Source organism: Danio aesculapii, chromosome 1, assembly GCF_903798145.1.
Source record: "Danio aesculapii chromosome 1, fDanAes4.1, whole genome shotgun sequence".
NCBI classification, from domain to species: domain Eukaryota; kingdom Metazoa; phylum Chordata; class Actinopteri; order Cypriniformes; family Danionidae; genus Danio; species Danio aesculapii.
The window spans coordinates 20,378,136-20,400,209 of record NC_079435.1 but is presented as its reverse complement, the minus strand read 5'-3'; the positions used below and the strand labels follow the sequence as shown (position 1 = coordinate 20,400,209).

General features: G+C 38.3%; 3 protein-coding genes and 1 pseudogene across 3 annotated transcripts in view; 3 read left to right on the top strand and 1 right to left on the bottom strand.

The window, feature by feature from the left end:
• Positions 1–1,097, top strand: part of LOC130228626 (N-alpha-acetyltransferase 15, NatA auxiliary subunit) — a 31,485-nt gene extending 30,388 nt beyond the window's left edge. Inside the window, exon 20 of the mRNA XM_056457057.1 lies at positions 95–1,097. Coding sequence (XP_056313032.1) covers positions 95–295 — 201 coding nt within the window. The 3' untranslated portion in view covers positions 296–1,097. The remainder of the gene's footprint in view (positions 1–94) is intronic.
• A 3,932-nt stretch (positions 1,098–5,029) lies between these two features.
• Positions 5,030–8,359, top strand: LOC130228616 (ras-related protein Rab-33B-like). The gene is made up of 2 exons (XM_056457048.1): positions 5,030–5,325; positions 6,916–8,359. The coding sequence occupies exons 1-2, from the start codon at positions 5,113–5,115 to the stop codon at positions 7,384–7,386; spliced, it is 684 nt and encodes a 227-aa protein (XP_056313023.1). The 5' UTR covers positions 5,030–5,112; the 3' UTR covers positions 7,387–8,359.
• On the bottom strand, positions 6,405–16,936 carry LOC130228609 (GTPase IMAP family member 4-like; annotated as a pseudogene).
• Positions 16,937–18,404: 1,468 nt separating this feature from the next.
• Positions 18,405–21,859, top strand: LOC130228600 (GTPase IMAP family member 6-like). Its single transcript, XM_056457030.1, has 3 exons — positions 18,405–18,498; positions 20,198–21,521; positions 21,717–21,859. The coding sequence occupies exons 2-3, from the start codon at positions 20,219–20,221 to the stop codon at positions 21,761–21,763; spliced, it is 1,350 nt and encodes a 449-aa protein (XP_056313005.1). The 5' UTR covers positions 18,405–18,498; positions 20,198–20,218; the 3' UTR covers positions 21,764–21,859.
• The last annotated feature ends 215 nt before the right edge of the window (positions 21,860–22,074 follow it).

Genomic DNA, 22,074 nt, shown 5'->3' with positions numbered 1-22,074 from the left:
GAATCTGTGAATTAAGCAGTTTACCGTTCTAATCAGTGAATTAACCCGAGAAAGAAAGATATGTTACAGCAATGCATCTGTATTGATTTTACAGATCTGCACGGAGGTTTTGGAAGGCCTGCAAAATGGCAGCCTCGGAGAAGCTAAAGAAACTGCCGAGTCGTACAGAGCGGAGTGTCATAAAATCTACCCCTATACACTGGCCTTCATGCCTCCGGGCTACGAGGAGAACATGAAGATTGCGGTCAATGGAGATGTGTCCACAGAAACCGAGGAGCTGGCCAATGACATGTGAACATTTTGAAGAGGGCGAAATACTGATGGAGGAGGTGGAATGGCGAAGCGGTGCGGTGCGGCAACACCACTGTCCAACACCCAAGACGGTTGGCATTGACTATTGTTTTGCAATTGTGCGAGGAACTTCCTGCGATCTTCTACGCCCCCCAAGAAATTGCGGTTAGAACTGACAGACAATGACTGTGTTTTGGAATGGAGAACGAAGAGGGGCTGGGCGGGAGATAAGAATAAAAATGCCCATTATACTTTTTTAACCTTGCTGATGACTACTCTCTAACTGAAAACTAGTCAAACATGCATCCCATTTTGAAATACAGTATGTCTGAATGCAAACTTTGTGCAATGGCGAGAGCAAAATCCCATAGTCAGCAAACCAAGCAAGAGAAACACACTCAAACCCATCTTTCCCCTGTTTTAAAGAGTAATTTATATGAAAAAAATAAAAGCTTAAAAAGGATGTGTTGTTCTGAAGATCTGCTTTCAGTTGCTGTGAAAACGCGTTGGACATGTTTTAGGGAACGGGCTTGTCGTGGACGGGAAGTGATGTCGTAATGGGGAAGCAGCATATGTAGAGGCTCCTTACTGCCTTTCTCGGAGAACAAAACAAAAATGATGGATGAGGCGGTACTCAACTACAGGAAACTGTGATCAAGAGAGCCTGTGAAACCTGTCTGCTTTACCTTGCCTCGTTCTGTCACTCTGTCTGATACAATTGGGCTACAGTGTTCAAAGAAAAGTTGTATTATAAAGATTTTTTTTTTGTAATAAAAAATTAAACCGTGCGAGCACATTTGACAGCAGCACGTGCACACCACTTTTTCTTCTCATGGACATTGGCATTTAAAAAACAGCAGATGAAAAACTTAGAAGTGCTTGTTAGCGACACCGGTGGCCAAAAGTGGATTGCAACCTGCAGCTTAAAGCTTCCTTCGAGTGATTGGCGTGACCCACTGCATATGCCTTGCGTGTCCGTGCATTTATACTTCTGCATGCTGTTTGTGTTGCTCTGCAATAGCACTTGCGAAATTCTAGCTGCGGTAGGTTTCTATGTTCCTAAGTGTCAAGATTCTTCGCGAGTGTTTTGTTTTTTCTGAATGCTACCTTAATGTACAAGTAGCTAAACCTTGCTCGTTCAGAGGCAGGACCGGCGGATGTGCAACAACTTTAATCATAAGGTAAACACAAAACAAAAGTTTCCATCTTGGCCTGGTCTATCGGGCTCGCAGCTCTTATAACTGCCCATACTCGTCACAGCTACAAAACTGACCAATCACAGAGCTTGTGCTACGAGTAGTTGCCATGTGTAGTTAAATTTTTTTTTAGAGAGGTGCGCATCGGCGAGGGGTCTGGGACCACGCAAAGGCTGCGCCGGACCATACTCGTTCGCTTGACACAGAAGTATAAAGGCATAAAGGCTGATTTTTATTTCTGCGTCAAGTGTATGCTTCAGTTCAGCCTGCGCACAATCGCATACATCTCGCACACCTCTCAAAAATGTAACTAAACATCGCAATGACGCGTAGCGCAAGCTGTGATTGGTCAGCTTGGTCGCTGTGACGAGTGTGGGTGATGCTGGCAGCCGTTAACCCGTTGAAGGGATTGTTTACAAGTGTCGAATCCCGTTAAGGAGCTCCAGATGGAAGCTTTTATTTTGTGTTTACCTTATGATTAAAGTTGTTGCACGTCTGCCGGTGTGGTGAGAAATTAAGTTCCCCCTTGCAATCGAATCTGTTTAGGACCCCAATGGATCATCTGCGTTGAATGCCTGATCAAAAGCTATTCTTCTCCACAGTGCAATTATACTCATATTTGGTGCTTTTGATAGTCTATTCTCAGTCTTGAGATTTTAACAAGACTAATCATATTAGTAACATTATTATCGGTAACTACAAGTTAAAGACATGCATAGTTTAAATAATCGAAACATTTGCAAACGTCTGATGATGTCTTTTTGATCTTTTTTTATGTATTTATATGTAACATTGTATTTACATATGAAGTGGTAGGACGTCGTAGGCTATCTAAATTAAAAGCATGAACGAGAAATTCTCCATGCCACAACACATGCCTTTTGTTGTGCATCTGTATACAAAATACATAATTTAAAATAGTTTTGTCATTATAACGCTCTTTTAAATTACATTAATTTAAATGAGATTCTGCTGCATAGATAGATAGATAGATAGATAGATAGATAGATAGATAGATAGATAGATAGATAGATATAGAAATTAGTCAGGCGCTACAAACTACACCCATTTCAACTCCAGTTGTCAGGGGGGACTCGATTTCTCATGACACCGGTTCCCGCCTCTGAATGAGCGAGTTTGAGCTACTTGTAGTGTTCAGAAAAAACAAAACACCCGTGAAGATACTCGACAGCGTTTCGGAAGTGTTATTGCAGAGCAACAAACAGCGTGCAGAAGTATAAATGCACGGCGACACACAAGGTAGGCTCTGTAGGTCTTGCCGATCACTCGATGCAGAAGTATAGACCAGCCATAGGTCAGCCTTTATTGTTCATGCACAGCTTTGATTTAATAACTGTTTTTATACAACTTTTTATGTGTATTTTTAAGTATCACATAAAATAAATGCTTAATGGAAAGGCCAACGTGGGCATACGTTTTGAAAATGCACATAAAAAGCTTATTTGCACAATGTAGTAAGAAACTTTTTATTTTTATTTATTTTTTTATCCAAATTCTTCTGGGATGAGAATCACCTCCAAGTCCGAGGCCATGGTGCTCCACTGGAAAAAGGTGGCTTGCCATCTCCAGGTTGGAGGAAAGTCCTTACCCCATGTGGAGGAGTTCAAGTGTCTTGGGGTTTTGTTTAAGAGTGAGGGAAGGATGGAGCGTGAGATTGACAGGCAGATTGGTGCAGCGGCAGCAGTAATGCGGTCAACGTACTGGTCCGTTGTGGTAAAGAAGGAGCTGAGCCAAAAGGTAAAGCTCTCGATTTACCGTTCAGTCTACACTCCTACTCTCACCTATGGTCATGAGCTTTGGGTCATGACCAAAAGGACAAGATCTCGGATACAAGCGGCCAAAATGAGTTTCCTTCAAAGGGTGGCAGGGCGCAAACTTATGGGTAGGGTGAGGAGCTCTGACACTCGGGTAGAGCTCGGAGTAGAGCCGCTGCTCCTCCACATTCAGAGAAGTCAGCTGAGGTGGCTCGGGCATTTGTTTCGGATGCCTCCTGGACGCCTACCAAGGGAGGTGTTCCAGGCATGTGCCACCAGGAGGAGGTCCCGGGGAAGACCCAGGACACGCTGGAGGGACTATGTCTCTCGGCTGGCCTGGGAAGGCCTCTGGATCCCCCGGAGGAGCTGGAGGAAGTGTCTGGGGAGAGGGAAGTCTGGGGTTCTCTCCTAAGACTGCTGCTTCCGTGACACGGCCCCGGAAAAGTGGTAGAAAATAAATGAAATCCAAATTTTATCCAATAAGAAAAAATGTGCATAAACTGTGATGGAAACTTGTATAAATTCCAGCATGCGCAATAAAAAGTGATGTGGATTTTATTTTAACAGATCATGTGATAACAAGAATGTGCACAATTGGACTCCATTACTGGACCAAACTCACTGCACATCTCACATGTTTCAGTGTTTGTGTCAGTCCGGCATCAAAGTGGTTCAGTTTTACTATCTGCCAGAGCTGTCTTGAGCAGCTGCACTCCCAAATAGCAGTCTCATGCCTCTAAAAGCCAGTTACGACTATGTTCATGGTGTTTTGTCTGTTGCAGCGTAGGTAATTTACTATATAAGAAAAAACTGATTAAAATGCAGCTGTAATGGTTCTAATATATGTATATTTAACACTGTAGACTCCAGGAAGACTGAGTGATGAAATGAAGATCATCCTTAACCTGAGGGATTGCCAGATCATGAGGCTCCAGATGTTTTGTTAGTCCTTTACGCCAAAATCAAACTCTTAAGAATGAAGAATCCAAAATTGGAATTTCACAGCAATGCAGTACTTTTGGTTCTCTAAAAGAATCATTTTTGATAGTGTACCGAATGTTTTAATTTGAAAATGTTTAATTTTTAATGTCAAAACTAAGTACTGGAGTGAAGTTTCCAGTGTGCCAGTCATGGTTCCCTCCCTGAGAAAGATTGGACATCCCTGATCTATAGAACCTTTTACTTTACACTATGAATAATCTTTTGTGCTTTGAAAAATTTCCATGGATGTATAAAAGAAAGATTCATCATATAGCCGGTGACTTTTTAAAATTTTTATTTATATATACACACGAGTCTAATGTTTGATGTTTCCTTTCAGCTATACATTAGCAAACAAATTAAAATTAATAATTTTGATATTTTTATGAACACGTTTAACTTTTAAGCATATCATAACCCTGATGTGAAATGTAGCCTAGTGATACAGCACAGGTTTTTTCACTACAAACTATTTGCTATTGAGAAAGATTTGAAATAGTGTTGTTGGATGTTTTTGGTTTCTGTCCAAGCTTGACGTCAAACTTCCCTCTTAGCAACGGCGTTTAACACTTATTGTAGGCTATACATGAAAACATACATGATATACATACATAAACTGGAATGCCTCTGAGTTATATATATATATATATATATATATTTAAAAAAAAAACTAAATTTACTTTAATTAGCTTACCCTTTTTCAGGTTATGTTAAGGTGGATTTAGAAAACGACTCTCTCCTGTGGGTATTTAAGGGGAAGTTATAGTAAGCGTCTGTCATGGGCATGTGAGCAGTGCTCACTTGGTCCTCTGTGTGAACATTTAACGTCCAACCAGTTTGACGTTAATCCCTCAGCAGCGGAGCAGTCGATGGATTCTTCTTTAGAAAGCTCCAGCTCCTCTAACGGCCCCCCGGTGCGCTGCTGTCGGACCTGTAAGATCATCGTGATCGGGGATGCCGGTGTCGGTAAGACCTGTCTGACACATCGATTCTGCACTGGGCAGTTTCCTACAAGAACAGAGGCGACCATCGGGGTGGATTTTCGAGAGAAACTTCTTCAGATAGACGGCGAGAAGATAAAAGTAAGTCTTCGTTTAATGGTTGATACACTGTCATTTGATTTTGAAGTGATATGTACTGAACCTATTTCTTTAATAATATTTGCAATAATTTGCGAATATAATTAAATGATTGAATAACATGAATATCACTGAAAAGTTCTTTTCCATGATGATTCCCTATTGTATTTTTATTCTAAGGTCCTAATCGTACACAGACCTATATCAGAACTGTTTAGCAACATCTGCAATTAAAATGAATCCTTATTTTCAGTCTATAAATCGAGTTCTCAGTTGCCTACACAATTTCTCCTCATTTCACGCGTTTTCTGCATGTTTCTTGTTAGCCTGTTTAGTTAATTAGCTTATTCCAAACTCTCCTGCCAAACCTTTTGAATATGTTTATTTAAAAAGACCTAATAATTTGACGTTGACCAATTATCGAATTAATATGATTTGTGAACCGAATGAATCTGTTGTCTAATGCGTAAATCGACCTTATAGCCTACTGTTAAGATTTTTGCGAAGATTTTGCCTGTGAACCCCATAGAGGAACAATAGCAGAATTGGGGATTTCACCGTGTTGTTGAGAGATAGCTGCACTAACTACAAAAGAGGAACTGGGCTTCATTTTTGAAGAAGAGAAGCTCAGACATTTTCCACAAATTATAAACAATGACGAACATGTAGGCTGCATAATATAATACTCTAGTCTGAAAAGTCAATATTAGACTGGTCCATTGCCCACCGGAAATTCTCCCGGTCCTCCCGATTAGTCAATCCGGGCCTGTCAATCCATGATGTTTGTATGCTTCCGTCCAGAGGCGGATTATTTATTTGGGGGCCCTAAGCAATTCCAGGTATGGGACCATAGCATTAAAACTCTTTCTTTATAGATATTTCTTTCCTCTGTAGATGCGTGTGTTTTCTTTTGTGTGTGAATAAACTACATGTTAAAACATATTTTAAGTGGAACCTTTATTTTCTTAATGTAACATTAAATACAATAAACTCACTAATAAAAAAAAAAAAAAAAATCACAAACTATATGTATTAACCATATTTGTGATTAGATTTTAATATTTGCATGTGCCGTACATTATTCATGGGGGCCCCAGTTTTAAAATCTTAATGGTTATAGACAGATATTACAACATATGATAGAAAATAATAAAAGAGCTATATGATTAATATAGGCTTTCTGGCATTGGTCGGGGCCCCCTAATTCCCCAGGTCCCTAAGCGGAAACTTACTTCGCTTATTGGTTAAGTCCACCCCTGCTTCCGTCTTATATCCCTGTTGAAAATAAGAAAAGAAACCATCACAGAAGTTCTAATGATTTCCAATACAGATATATCATTACAAACCATCAAACTTTAATCATCAAAACCAGCACATTACCATAGTTTCTAATGTGTAAAAGCTTGTAGAACATTTATAACATGCTACCAACAGAGTGCAAAAAAAGTTGCCAGCAGAGATCCATAGGCCCATTGGAATTTCCATTAAAACCAATTCAATTTCCATAATAACCAATTAAATCATTACAAATTCTGTGATCATTTTTTTTACCTCCGCAAGAATATAAAATGCTCCCTTTCTATCTTACTCCAGGTACAGCTATGGGACACGGCCGGTCAGGAGCGTTTCCGCAAAAGCATGGTGCAGCACTACTATCGAAATGTGCATGGTATTGTCTTTGTCTTTGACGTCACAAACCAATCTAGTTTCTGCAATCTGCCTTTGTGGATGGACGAATGCCGTCAACACTCTCTTGGTCTGGATATTCCACGTGCCCTAGTTTGCAACAAGGCTGACCTGATGTCTTCAAATGCTTCTGTGCTAATCGAGCAGGCTCGTCATTTGGCTGAAGTCCACGGGATGTCTTTTTATCTCACTTCAGCCAAAGGTCTCAAAGACGACCAGGTGGACAGCATCTTCATGGCTTTAGCACAGAGACTGAAGAGCCAGAGAAGGGAGAGCGTGAATGGATGTGTGTTAGAGTGCAGAGCTGAGAGCTTTAAAATCCAGGCGCGGGTTATAACAGCACAAGAGACCAAGAAGAAATGGACCTGCATCTGCTAAAGCATGAAAGCGTGTCCATTTAAAATGGATACAGAAACACAGTACATCCATTGAGAATCGGTCACTGGTCATGCCTCCATTTGTAATGGCTAATTTAAAGAGATGGTCACTCAAAAATGATAATGTGCTGTACATTTACTCACCCTCAAGGCATTTAAGATCCAGAGGACTTCCTTTTTCTTTTTTAGTAGGACATTAAACATGCTGTAAGTTTTTGACTCCTCTAAGGCATAAAAATATATAAAGATATTTGAGAAACATGCTAAGTTTACATACTTCAAAAACAATGCTGAAGTCAGTTATTCTTTTTTTAAATGAAATGTTTGTTCTGTGTCAGAACATTTGTCTTTGTTTTGGTCTCTATAACCTGCCCACTGCCAGTTTGCACAGGTAGCCTTGATCGAAAACGTATTTCATAGGTGTCAATCCTACATACTGCATGTTTACAGATCATATCATTTTGGAATTTCAATGTATCATCAGGATTTGATGGTATAAATATGAGTGTAGTGTAACCCCACCGGTCCTACACCACCCAACCCGCTCCGAGCTGGTATCGAACCGGCGACCTTCCGCATGGGAGTTGGTTGCTCTACCAAGGAGGCTAAAGGCCATGGCCTCTAGCATCTGTCACTAGAGCACCTTTTTAGAGGTCAGAGGAATGAGGTTTACCTGCACAGCACTTACCAGCTGGCCTCCGTTACACTCACCCCCCTAAACCTCACTCCCATTAGGGTCACGGCACCAATGTAACCCCACCGGTCCTACACCACCCAACCCACTGCGAGCTGGTATCGAACCGGCTACCTTCCGCATGGGAGTCGGTTGCTCTACCAAGGATGCTAAAGTCCATGGCCATGGCATGTCACTAGAGCACTTTTTTTAGAGGTCAGAGGAGTGAGGTTTACCTGCACAGCACTTACAAGCTGGCCTCAATTACACTCACCCCCCTAAACCTCACTCCCATCCGGGTCACGGCACCAATAACCCCACCGGTCCTACACCACCCAACCCGCTCCGAGCTGGTATCGATCCAGCGACCTTCCGTATGGGAGTCGGTTGCTCTACCAACGAGGCCTCCGTTACAGTAGCGTTTGTCTGTGTACATTGGTCCCTCGCTATAATGCGGTTCACTTTTCGCGGCCTTGCAGTTTCACTTATTTTTTTTTTCGTGCAATTTAACGTGCTTTTATTTTTATTTTTACAGCGCATTGTGTTCTGCGTTCTGATTGGCTGTAGACCATTGTCAACCAATATCCTCTATGCTGTGTCTCCTCTACAGCACAGAATGCGTTCAGCGTTCATAAATCTTCGATCGCTAGCAGTGTGACTCTGAATGCTTTACTGTATGTTTGCAAGTTTTTTCCCCACAATGTCGACAGAACAATCTGCACCGTCAAAGGCACTTGCAGTAGCACCCAAAGGGCAGAGAAAGATGTTAACCATCGCACAACAAGTTGGACTTCTGGACACGCTAAAGAAAAGTAGAAGTTACGCAGTTGTAGGGCGCTATTAAGGAATAAATTAATGAAGATCAAATGGTTTTGATCTTTGGGTTTATTCTATAATACTGGAGTTTTCTACGAAGGTTTGAACTTTGAGAGTGTTTAAACGAGAGAAACATGTGAAAATGTTAATGCCTGTCTGAGAACAGTGTATAAAGTGTGTAGTGAGGGGTTTTACAGCCTTAAAACACCTATAATAATTGTAAAAGCTGACTACTTCACGGATTTATATTTTTTAACTCTCAAAATGTCAGTAGCAGTTCAGGCCTTCAAAGGCAAAAGTATCTACGCATGCACTGAAACTGAACAAAATGCCTCTGATATTTTTACGTCCGAATTCATAGAATTTGAAAAACAGTATGCAAGAAGTACCTGGATGACCAACAGCACTACTTCGAGTGAGATTCTGAAGTGCACGTCCAATGGACACTACGCTATCCCATAATGCACTGCGAGATAATTCATGAGTTATGACACAACTGACATGTGTAGGTCACATAATAATGACAAATGTCTGATATATTAAGATATATTATGTCTGTGTTCCACTTATACTCACATTCGTACTATATATAAAGTACTTTTCTGATGGCCTTGAAGAAAATTCTAATTCAAATGTAGTACCTGAGTAGTAGGTGATTTCAAACGCAGCATTTGTCTCAAGGCAGAACAAATGTCACAATGCCTTTTTTAGGCCTAACTCAATTTTAACCAGATGTGTAGTTACTGCACTTTGCCATTGTAGGGCAGAGTTGATTTGCCTTATTAGACGTCACAAGGTACCACAGTTTCATTTGTAAATCACCAACTACCACAGTTACAGTAATAAGAATCTTTATTATTATGCTGAAGAAAAGTCTCCTACATCTAAGATGGTTTGAGGATGAGTAAATAAATTGCATTTTTTATTTTTGGGTGCTCTCTTTGAGATTGTTTTTGTTTTGTTTGGGAGATGAAGCCTATGTTTCCTCAAACAACACAGTGTTTATGAATCAACACATTATAATGAAACAGACTGCATAAGATTAAAATTAGACTTATTTACAGTTTCTTTGTGGTTTTTAAAATAGTTGATGTTAATTTTGAATCTTACTGACAGCATACAAAATAGTTTTCATCGTGATTTATGTTGGGTAATACAACAGATGCCTGATGTTTAGCTATTACAAGTTAAAAAACAAAGTTTTGGTTAACTTTTCCCCCTGACAGCTAAACCTTCAATTATATTAGGCTATAGTGACTAATGTAAAACAGTTTGTGTTTTCATGATTCAGAATACAATGTTTTTTTTTTCTTCTACATGACATAATACTCAAATAATTGAATGATTAGCACTCATTTCAATGCTGCATTTTATGTGTATTTTTAATGATGTATTTTCTAAATTTGAAAGTTTCTTCATGTTTATGTATATAGATTTTGACCCTTCCCATGTAGCAAAATTTTCTCTGGCTCAGATCTGGCCCACACAATCAGGGTTTGCTTGGCCCACATGCCGCAGTGAATTACAGTACATGACTGGACCAAGTCTGGCTTCCAGACAAGGGCCAAACATGGACCATATCTGGGCCAAGGCTCAGCCAAGTTAATACCTCATGACTGGTCCTGAACTGGGCCAGATTGGTGTGTCACAATTGGCAATGAAAAACCCATGAAGCACTGCACTTTAAGCACACTATGGGCGTGCTTTTTCTCAAAGCGACCCTGATTGGTAGAATTTTTTTCGTTATTCAAAAATAATTTTAATGCATTTTAAATGTGGTTTAAAACAGGCCAAACTTCTGGGTCAAATACTGTGTTACATCTGTGCCAAATCTTGTGTGCCGCCTTGCATGCCACCTCTGCCAAACCTGGGCCATGTTTGGCCCACATGCTGTTCCAGTGCCGGATGAATGCCTCCTGTGCCAGCTTATGCCAAATCTGAGCCAGAATCATTGCTACCTAGGTTGTAATCTTCATATATGGGTGATTATATAATGGGTGTCCAATCCTGCTTGTTGTTGGTTACTTTTCTCCATATTTAAGCTCCAACCCTAATTAAGCACACCTAAACCAGCTAATTAAGGCCTTACCTACATGTAGCGAACTGCGAAACTTTTCGCATGAGCTTGCGTTTCCGGTCTGACGCATTCCCGTGCGTATGAATGGAAGTCAATGGGGAGAAAAGTACAGTGTGACCGCAGCTTTACGGTGCTTTCCACACAAGACATATCACAAAGGCAAGCCTAAAATCATAGCCTAAAATGCAATAGTAGTATGCAGGGAAGGAAAGCTGTTATGTGATTGGCTAAGACATGCTTCACATGACCAAGTTAACATTACGGGATTTCCAATTGTAGGTAATACAAACATTTTCATCTCCCCAAAGTTAGAAAATCTCTGACTCACTCTCAAAAGGGTACTATGGAGTGAAAACATCATGGCAGTATTCTTGAAGTGTCATTCCAGATCAAAACTAGCCACTTTAAAGTGCCCTTCAGAATAAAAGATTTCCAAGGGTACATTTGGTGCAGGTGTTGAACAGCACATTTCATATGTAAAGGTTCAACCCAATACGTCCTAATCCCTTCAAAGCTGTCACTTCAGAGAGTAAACCCTTCAATGGGTTTAGGGCATAGAGACGAGCCCTTCTGAATGGAACACGCTGTTATTAGAAACTGTTATTTCTTCACAGGTGTGTTGAGGCAAGTTAGAGCTAAATTCTGCAGCAAAGTGGCCCTCCAGGAGCGGGCTTGAACACCCCTGTGTCATAACTTGCTCTCACTCAGATAAGATTCTGCTCCAAACTCACTTTTCACAATCTCAACAAAGAAAATAAAAGTACAACCAATAAATAAAACATGTGTATTGTACCTCACATTTTATGCTTTTCCAATTCATTATCAATTTCATTTTGAGTACAATGGTAATTTCCTTTCCCTCCCTGCTGAAAAAAACAGCCTAAACCAGCCTAAGCTCCAGCATTTTTTAGCTGGTCAGGCTGGAAAATGACCAGCTAAAACTAGCTAAAACCACCTTGACCAGCCTGATTTAAGATGGACATAGCTGGTTTTGGCTGGGCTAGCAGCCTGGTTAGGCTGGTCAAGCTGGTTTTAGCTGGTCAACTTCCAGCCTGACCAGCTAAGACCAGGCTGGAAATAGCTGGAAACCAGCCTGGAAATGGCCAAAACCCCTCTAAAACCACGCTGGACAACCAGCTAAAACCAGCTAACCAGCTTAGGCTGGTTTAAGCAGTTTTTTTCAGAAGGGCTGTCGCTTATATTTAACACAACTGATCCAGATAATCAGCTCATTATGGCCCACTTCCACTGAATGGTACGGTTCGGTTCGGTACGCTTTTATGGCCGTTCCACTGTCAAAAGGTCCCTAAAAGCGAGCCGTAATGTACCACTTTTGGGTACCCTTTGCAAAGGGTACCTAGCAGGACTAAAGCTTTCCAAAAGGTGGAGCGAGGTGAAGGTGAGGCGCAGGTGAACGTTATTGGTTTACAGAGAATTTACTCGCTCGTGGCGCTAGCCAGAATGAAAACAAAGGAACCGCCATGTTTTACACAGCCGAGACATTACCAGTGTTGCCAACCTATCAATTTTGTTGCTAGATTTAGCAACTTTTCATACTACTCTAGCAACGTTTTTTTCAAAAAGCACCTAGCAACAAATGAAAAATGAAGTCACTTAAAAGTGACTCAAAAGAGCAGTAGCTACAGGCTTCACTCAGTAAATTTAGGTAGTAATAAATTCCATAATTCTCACAAATGCGTTAATTTCACACGTTAAAAAAAATACACAAGCTGGCTTGTTTAAAAGAATGTAACTGTTCATTACCAGTGTTATATTTAAAAATAAAACATTCTCATCAAAAAGTGTTTGTATTACTTTTACAAATAGTCAACTATATTTTTCATACAAATCCAAATGGACATATTTCAAATAATGTTTTTGCTGAGGTGGCCAGACAATTTGAGAAAACAATTAATTTGTATACTACATAAAGATGTAGTTTTGAGTTGCGAATACGCAATGATGTCATCACGCAAAAGTAATATGTTGATCAGAACCTATTGTGCATCTGGATGTAATGTTTATTATAATATAATACACTGCGCGTCAGAGAGTAGAGACATGAGGGGTTTACACTTGTAGATACTGCATGATGACGTCACTGATATGCTAGTACGTGACGTCATCTGGCAACATTTAGCTACTTTTCATTGGAAATAGTTGACAACACTGGACATTACATCGTAATACTAGAGGAGCTCCATGCAAGAACTGTGTGCTGAATGACAGGGTACCTAAACAGTGTTCATTGCTCGCTACTCCTGAGTAGAGGAGATCTCTACTTCACTATGTAATGCTCATTCATGGATTTGCACAATGCCTGCAGTGTCTTCACACACAAATGACACTTACTAGAGAAGTGTGACAAACCTCTGTAAGTAAATACATCCATTCATTATTTTCCTTTAGTCCCTTATTTATCAGGGGTCACCACAGCAGAATGAACCACCAACTACTCTGGCAAATGTTTTACGCAGCGGATGCACTAACACCTATACACTCTCATGTTCACACACACCACACATTCATACACTATGGTCAATTTAGTTCATCCAATTCACTTATCAACATATTTACTTATGTCTTTTGGACTGTGGAGGAAACCCACACGAACTCGGGGAGAAGTCAATTAGAACAAACATCTGAAGTGATAAGAGGAACATACAAAATATGCAGAGCGGTGGGTCATGCAGATTGGGATTGAGAACCACTGGCTTAGGCTGTGGTAATATCATAGAAAATGTCCTGCTTTCATTCTCAAAGTGCTGATTGGCAATAACTTCAGTATTTTGACCCTAAGCATTTTTTAAAAACTACAAAATTTTATGATCCAAGGAAGAAAGGGATGCATACAGGTTGGAAACAATGACAGTGAGTAATTAAAGAAGCATTTTCATCATTGGGTGACCTGTTCTTTTAAGTATTGAGTCAAATAACACAGGTTATTTATGCGTAATACTAACATTAGATCCAGTGGAACCCGTTTGGTTTGCAATTCTTAATCATGCAGCAATTCAAACATAATGGAAGAAGAATATGCTAAATTGTAAGTTTGCAATGCTAATATTGAAGACTTTTATGTTTTTACACATAAAAACAACTGTGTGTAAAAAAAAAACATATTGTATTTGGAGGTTTAAACTCTCAGCGTGATAAAGAAAGCCTTTAGATATTGACCTTGCAAGGCTATTTCTCTTGACTTTTCTTCTACCTAAGATTCTCGGTTAGTGTGATTTAACGTTGTCATGTTCCTGGATCAATATCCATGTCCATCCTGAAAACAACATTCCAATCAGCCAGTCACATTTAAGGGATGCGTTTATGTTAAGTAGGCTACAGTTAGGGTTGCTTATACATCATTGTTATCCAACTGTTAATTTCCTCTAATTTGCAAGTCATTTACAGTTAGGGTACCTTGCCTTGCATTTTCAAACTTGATGTAAACATACTACTAGTTTGGTTGAAAAATAGTAGGCTACAATAATTACATTACATATTACATTAATACTAGATTAATACTAGGCTATACAAAAAAATATGCACCTGAGGAATATCCTAAAAAAATTTCAGACAGCCATGGAGTCATAACAGATGGAAAATACAGTAATACACATGTAATTATTCCAGATCACCTCAAGATGGCGATGATATATACCTGCGCATGCCAGCTGATCTTCTATATACTAATGCTGAGGTATCAAGCCGTTAACACGATATAGGGTATATGCCGAGCTTAGTGTGTTCCCATACTGATAAACTTCTGGTGACCTGTTATTGTGAGTTTTTTTCCATTTTATACGATTCCTTTTACCGCATCGATGTTGTCATGTAATTACAAAACAATCAGTTAAATAGACTTTGGCTTTCATTTAGTTGCTCAAGTGTAAAACGAGACAAAAAGCCGTTTACTCGCACGAGCCTGTCAAAATCGGCAGGCTAGTGCAGAAGCTCCATTAAATATACTGAGGTAAAATAAATGTTTAAATAAAGACATGGCAGAGGACAATGTAATTAAATGCAGTGCTTCTTGAAATCTGGTTAGAAATCTGGTGAAATCAGTAACCCCAGTTTACTGGCAAATTAAAAGTTCCTATTAGCATGCTTCGACATATACCCTATTAGCCTACCACACACTGTACTACGGCAACTCCTATAAAAATTTACCTTTGTGTTACTACAAATAAACAAACAAAAACGTTTTGTATTCAAATAACTGTAACCACAATAGGCCTACATAGTTTAACCTGTAAAATATGATAAATAATAATAATAATCAAAGAACAAACCCAGAGTATCAATGATTCATTGTTTACTGAAATTTGAATGAGAATCCTCATTTTGGTTGAGGTTGAATTGCACACATTGAAAATATCCACATTGAATCAAAGTTAATTACTGAATCATTGCCATCATTGGAAATACTAACATTGAATCAACTTATTATTTTGTTATTTCCTGCTGAAATACAGCATATGCTGGTAAGGTATGTTTTGTTGCTAGTGTGCTGGTCCCAATGCTGGTCAAAGCTGCTGATGTATTTAGCCGTTAACACCATATTATTGAATACTACTGCAACTCTTATGAAATTAACCTCTCTATTACTACAAATAAAATGTGGAATTACGACAGAAACAAATTTTTGTAGTCAAATAATTGTAACCACAAATTAATTTAGCTATAGGCATACATAGTCTAACCTGTATAAAGGGTTATGATAATAATAATATAATAATAATAATAATATAATAATAATAATAATAATAATAATAATCAAATGTAAGGCCAAACCCAAATATTTTTCAAATCGTCCTTTGGTTGATGTTAAATATTCAATGCTGAGTAATCAGTTCCAGAAAAAAACTATGACAGTAATGTATAATGAAAAGCAAATACGCAAAGGAGTCAAATGTGAACTTTGAACTTTAAAAATACATTTTTTAGCCTCACAATATTATATTAATAATATAATACCAACAAAAATAATAATCAATACAAAGCTAATTAAAAAGACAAAATGTATACAAAAAAATATATAACAATAAAAAAGAAACTTTTCACCTTTGGAATTTGCTGCATGCATTTTGTTGACAGTCCTACAATATGCAGCAAAAGGACTTATCAGTGTCTTTTTGAATCTTTCTTAACTCCTTCTTTTAGGTCTTCAATGATTTGCTTTTTTCCCTGGCAGTTTTCCTCACATTGTTGAGTTCATTGGCCATCTCAAACATGTGGTAGCTATAATAGCTGTTTTGATTCTGTTTTATCATGACCACAATCTTGGTTATAAGTTCATCGACTTGCGCTCTGTCTCTCTTTTCTTTATTATTCATCATATGAAATCTCCCTGAGCATGCCTCTATCACTTTTCTAAGCTCTGGAGCTTCTTCAATAAAATCCTCCAGTGTCCTGTCTTCAAGATCATCAGCTCTGGTGAATAAAACCATCATGTGTCTGTGCACTTGCTGCCCAAAGACTCTCTGAATCAGTTCAACTGTATTCTTCTCCTCTTCAGTGAAGCGTCCAATGGAAATTATGAGAAGAAAGACATGAGGACCCGGAGCTGCGAGTCTGATGCAGTTCACAACTTCGTTTATGACTTGTTCATTGGACAGGTGAGTATCATACAGGCCAGGAGTGTCCACAATTGAAACCTGCCTTCTGTTCATCATCCGTGATTCACGTGAGCATTCTTTAGTGATGGACGTCGCTCTTGCTTCTGAATTGAAAGCTTTTTCGCCAAGAATGGTGTTTCCTGTAGCGCTCTTTCCGACTCCTGTTTTACCAACCAAAACTATGCGTAGCTCAGGATCTGTCAACATTTTAGATGAGAATTTGTGTTAAAATAATGAAATCCTGTAAGTTATAAAGAGGTGCATTGATAAAGCATCATTTAAAACTTACTCATAATGCTGGAATTGCTTCTCTGGGTAACTTGCTTCTTCGAATATTTCAGGGTGCAATGGCATTTGGGTCATTGAAGCCATCAGTTCTGAGAGTTTACTGCCTGCTGTTTTGACATATCAAGTACAGCCCATTTTACTCATGTCATTTATGATTGGATAAGCTTTTACTGTAACTTTTTAGGAAGTGAGATGAGAGGAGGGTGATTCAAAAAAAGATCTGTTTTCTGAAGGTAAGTGTTTTTGGTCCTTAGTTGAAAAATTTTGACTTTTGTAGTAATTTAAATGCTTGTGGGTTTAATCTAACATGTTAGATGGGTTATGAAGTAAATGGAACTACAAAAGTTCAACTATGAATATGTTATTGGGAATTGTTTACAATATAGAATTAGGTGTGTAAAAAGTAGAGAAACATTGTTGAGAATGTACTGAACATTGTTTAATCCAATGCTTTTTTATCATTTTTATGCTTTTGCCATTTGTTTAAAAAGGAACAAAGTTTACAATCACTAAAAATGTTATTGTAACAACTTTATTATTGTTAGATTATATATTCGTAACATAAAATTCAGTATTTTATAATTATTTTATTCATGAGTTGATATATTTTGCAGATTAAAGTAGATTGTTGTTCAGAATATGTGCAGGTTTGTTCAGTTATTTTTATCTTCTTTATTTGAGAGTATAGTATGTTGTACCAGGGGTTCAGTTTTGGAGTCTCTTAATGTGAACCCTGCAGTGTGCACATTAAAAGCTCCAGGATTATTAATTATAAAGGCATTTATATTGCATATTATTCTCTCAAACAAGACTTAGAAAAAAAAAAAATAAAAATCAAGTGATCAAGTTAATAATTGAGGCATAAAATATGGATAAATAAATGTATATAATAAATCATGTTAATTGGACAAATACAAAGAAATATGTAAATGTCTGTTTCATTTGTATTTTTAAATATCATTTAATGAACAATTTAGCCATGTGAAAGAGGGTTTGAGGTGAAAGTTGGTTGCTCTCACGTGTGTTCTGACCAGTGGCATTTTCATTAATTCGGTTGACAAATGTATAAAGAAAAGCATGTAGAAAAACAAAAGCAATTGGCAAATACAGGGGAAAAGGCGCTTGCCAAATGAAAAAAAAAAAGAATAATAAAATAAGATTTTAAAAAGGATTAAAAATTTACTTTTCATCTGAATTAATCAATATTTTAAAACAAGAAATAAACAGACAAAGCAATTGTAAAATTGGCTTTTTTACACATTTAAATGTAATTTATTTGTATACATTTTAATGTTTGATTTTTTTAACTGTCACTTCTAGTCCTCTGTAGTCCAAAGTATCTAGAATAAATGTGTTGAGCAAGCAAACAGTAACAAGTGGTTGAGGTGTTACAGTGTTTAAATGTAATTACTGCCACGTTAAATGATAGTAAATGTAATTTTTGCCAACACATCCACAGCAAAACAGAGACTTGAATGTGTTAGTGACAGTGCAAAGATGCAATATTGTAATGATCAACTACTATTGTCATCTTCTTTTTATCCTTTAGGTGGACAAGATCTGATCATCTTGAAGTGTCAATGAAAACTAGAAAGTTATGCTGCCAGTGATGCAGGGATTGTCAGAGAATTAAGAAATTACCATCAGGTACAGAAGATCATCAAATAACTGAGAAATCTGTTCTCTAATTTTGATCAGTGTTCATTTTCAAATTTAACATTTGAGTTGTTATGCTATGCTTCACAATATACAGTCATGTGAAAAAGTTCTCTTTAAAATTCTACATTTTCCATATCAGGACATAAAAAAATGATCTAATTATTGACATGTCTTAAAATTTGAAAAAAAAAGCCGAACTGATCCTCAGCAGAAGCTTTAGCAGTTTGTTAGCCTGGAGACTTTGGTTGTTCAGCCAAAGTTAAAGCTTAGCCAAAATTGGGTCATGCAACAAGAAAATGACCCTAAACACACCAGCAAATATACAGTACGACAGAAAAAAAGAGGCTTTGCAATAATCCAGCTAGAGTGTAGGCCGCATCCTGACTGAAATGCTGTGATGAGGGCTGTGTAGATAACTCCTCCACAATTGTCTGAGAGACTGATTAAGTCATATGAAAAAATTACTTTAAGTAATTACTGCCAAAGTCTCAAGTCATTTCATTTGGTGGCCATCTTTGAAATGGGCATCCTGTTTGAATGGGGAAACATATAATTCTCCAAAACTGTTTGCCAAGCTCAATATTAAATTTCATATTTAATCAGGAGTCACGAATACAATTTTCACAACAACCGATTCTGAATGTTCTTGGGCTGCCCCTAGTCAGAAAAGGCTTGGTGGTCTAAGTTTTCGTTAGGTTGTTGCTAGGAAAAGTACAAAACAAGTGGCACAGTAAGTGCGTGTGTCTACTGAAGTGTGCATTGCAGAAACGCGAACTGAATACAGGCAACATAGACGCTCACCATGTGTTAAAAACTTTGATAGCTGAGAAATGCTCGCAGCTGAGCAGTACAAAAACGCGTGCCCTCAGCGAGAGCTTGATAAGCAGATCTGGCCACCTGATAATAATTTGGGAAATAAATCGAAAATTGCGGGATCATTCCATCCTCTAATTAATACACAGCGAGTTGCATTTGGCTATGTTCTCTCTGTGTTCGCATCGGTTTCCCCCACAGTCCAAAGACATGTGGTAAAGGTGAATTGGATGAACTAAATTGGCCATAGTGTATGAGTGTGTGTGTAAATGAGAGAGTATATGGGTGTTTGAAATGTCATGTCTCTCAGGACCACAGAGCTACATAAATAAGTATGAAAACAACACTGAATGTAAGAGCTATTTTTAACCTGTACAAATAACTAACATAATGGAGCGGTAATAGAACAGACACTTGCACCTAACCTAACACTGTCTCAGCGAGGTGTAAAGATATCGGTTAGGACATCTGTCTTTCAGTACATGGCCAGGTATGTAGTCAGGACCCTCAGCCTTCCAGCACGTTTGCTGACCCTAGAGGGTTCAGAACAACTACTGTTGTAAAGAACACATTCGTAAGTCTAGCAATCAATGATTGGCTCCTTCACTAGAAGTGGGGGTTCCTTCGCTAGAGCGGCCATATTGATTGTTCAATTCTCCTGATTCAAAACTGTATTCTATAGATTTTGTTACTGCTAAAAGTGGATCTACAGACATCTGAATCATAGGTTGTCCTGGTCGCCACTGTAGATCTAGAACACAAAAACAGAGTGGAGGGACAGCCTGAAATCATATTCCAGCATCAGAACAAATAACAAGTAAACACATTATTCTGCATATTTAATAGGATCTGTATTGTTTTTGTTTCTGGACAGTTTGGCAGAATATCTTTTGTTATGGAAGCCTCACAAAAATTACAGATTGTCCTTCTTGGTACAACTGGGTCTGGTAAAAGTGCTTCTGGAAACATCATACTTGATAAAAAGGTCTTCAAGTCTTATGTATCTACTCAGTCAGTGACAGTATTATACCAGACGGCTTCAGCCACAGTGAATGGAATGGAAGTCACAGTCGTGGACACTCCAGGATGGCACTGCACTAAAATCCCTGAGGATGAGGTGGCATACCAAATAAAGACGGCCATTTTATCACTTAATGGACCTTATGCTTTTCTTATGGTCTTCCCTATCGGTTCCTTTACTGCCAAAGAGATGCTAATAATTCCAAAATTACAAAACGTCTTAGGAGATCAATTCATGAATCATACCTCAATTCTGTTCACACACTCTGATAACCTTGAGTCAAAATCCTTTAAGCAATTTCTAGAGGAGGAAACAGGACCATTGCGGAGCATTATTCTTGGGTGTAGCAATCGAGTGTTCACCTGGAACAACAAAGACAGTTCATCTGTCAAGAAAAGTCTGAACAAAGTCTTACAAGTTCTGAAAGAAACACAGATAAAGCATGACAATGCTATGGATTGTGCCAATAGTAAATATCATGATGAAGCAATGCTGATTGGAAAGCCAGAACACAGTCAAATCCCTTCTGATAAAGTGATGGGACCTTCAGATGAACAAGAGAAGAGGCACAAGAGAGACAATGCAGATCCTCTGGACAAAACCACTCAACAAGTCAGAGTTGTTGTCCTGGGAATGACCGGAGCAGGAAAGACCTCAACCATCCAGACTCTTTTAGGAAAAGATGCCAAAACTGAAAGCACCAAATCCCCACTGTATACAATCAGCAGGTCTGGGGTTAATTTAATGTTGATTGATTCTCCTGGATTTAACAAAGAAACAGAAGTGAACGATTCAGTCTCTCAGTCTCTTTCACATGCCACTCCAGGGCCGCACGTCATTATGATTGTGATTAAAGTGGGAATAATTACAGCAGACACCTTTAAAATGATAGATCACATACACAAGCATCTTGACAAATCAAGAGCACACACACTGATCGTTTTCTCTGGAAAGGATGATCTGAAAGACAATGCTATTGAAGAATTCATTAAGGAGAATCCTGAGCTTGACAATCTTGTAGAAACGTATGACAAAAGATATCATGCACTGAATAACAAGGACATTGAGGATCAGACTCAAGCAAATCAACTGCTGGAGAAGATTTCTGATATATACCATAAAAACAAAGGTCAATTCATCGAAGAACATGGGAAAAGTCCGGATTACAAGGAAAACGGTAAATCTATGTACGACTAAATAATGTAAACAATTACCCAAAAATTGAATTATAATTTTTTAATTAATAAAATTAACTTAAAGCATTACAAGTTATGTCCACAATTTAAATCCAATTTAAATCCCTTTAAAAGTTAAATCCACAACTCGATGTGTCAAAAGTTGAACCTGTGTGTGCTTCTTTTCATTTTAACAGAGATGCCACAAGAACCAGACAATCAAGACACATCTGAGATCATGTGAATTTAAAGTATGGATTATGCATTTATCCACATGCAGATACAATTCTGTGCATGTTCATTTTCTCATTGACAATATTAGCATCAATAACTTTTGCTTATTGACTACCCTGACTATTCTCTTGATTCTGACCAAAATATAATCTGCCTTTTGTTATGTATTCTAAGGTTTTTCAGCAATGCAGTACATCACTGGAAAAGAGATGTGTAGAAACATGTTTATTTCATTCGCTTGCTTGCTATGCATTCATCTAAAGATTTCCTAACAATATTTGTATTTTTAAAAAGTCTGTTCATGTTAGGAAATATTTAATA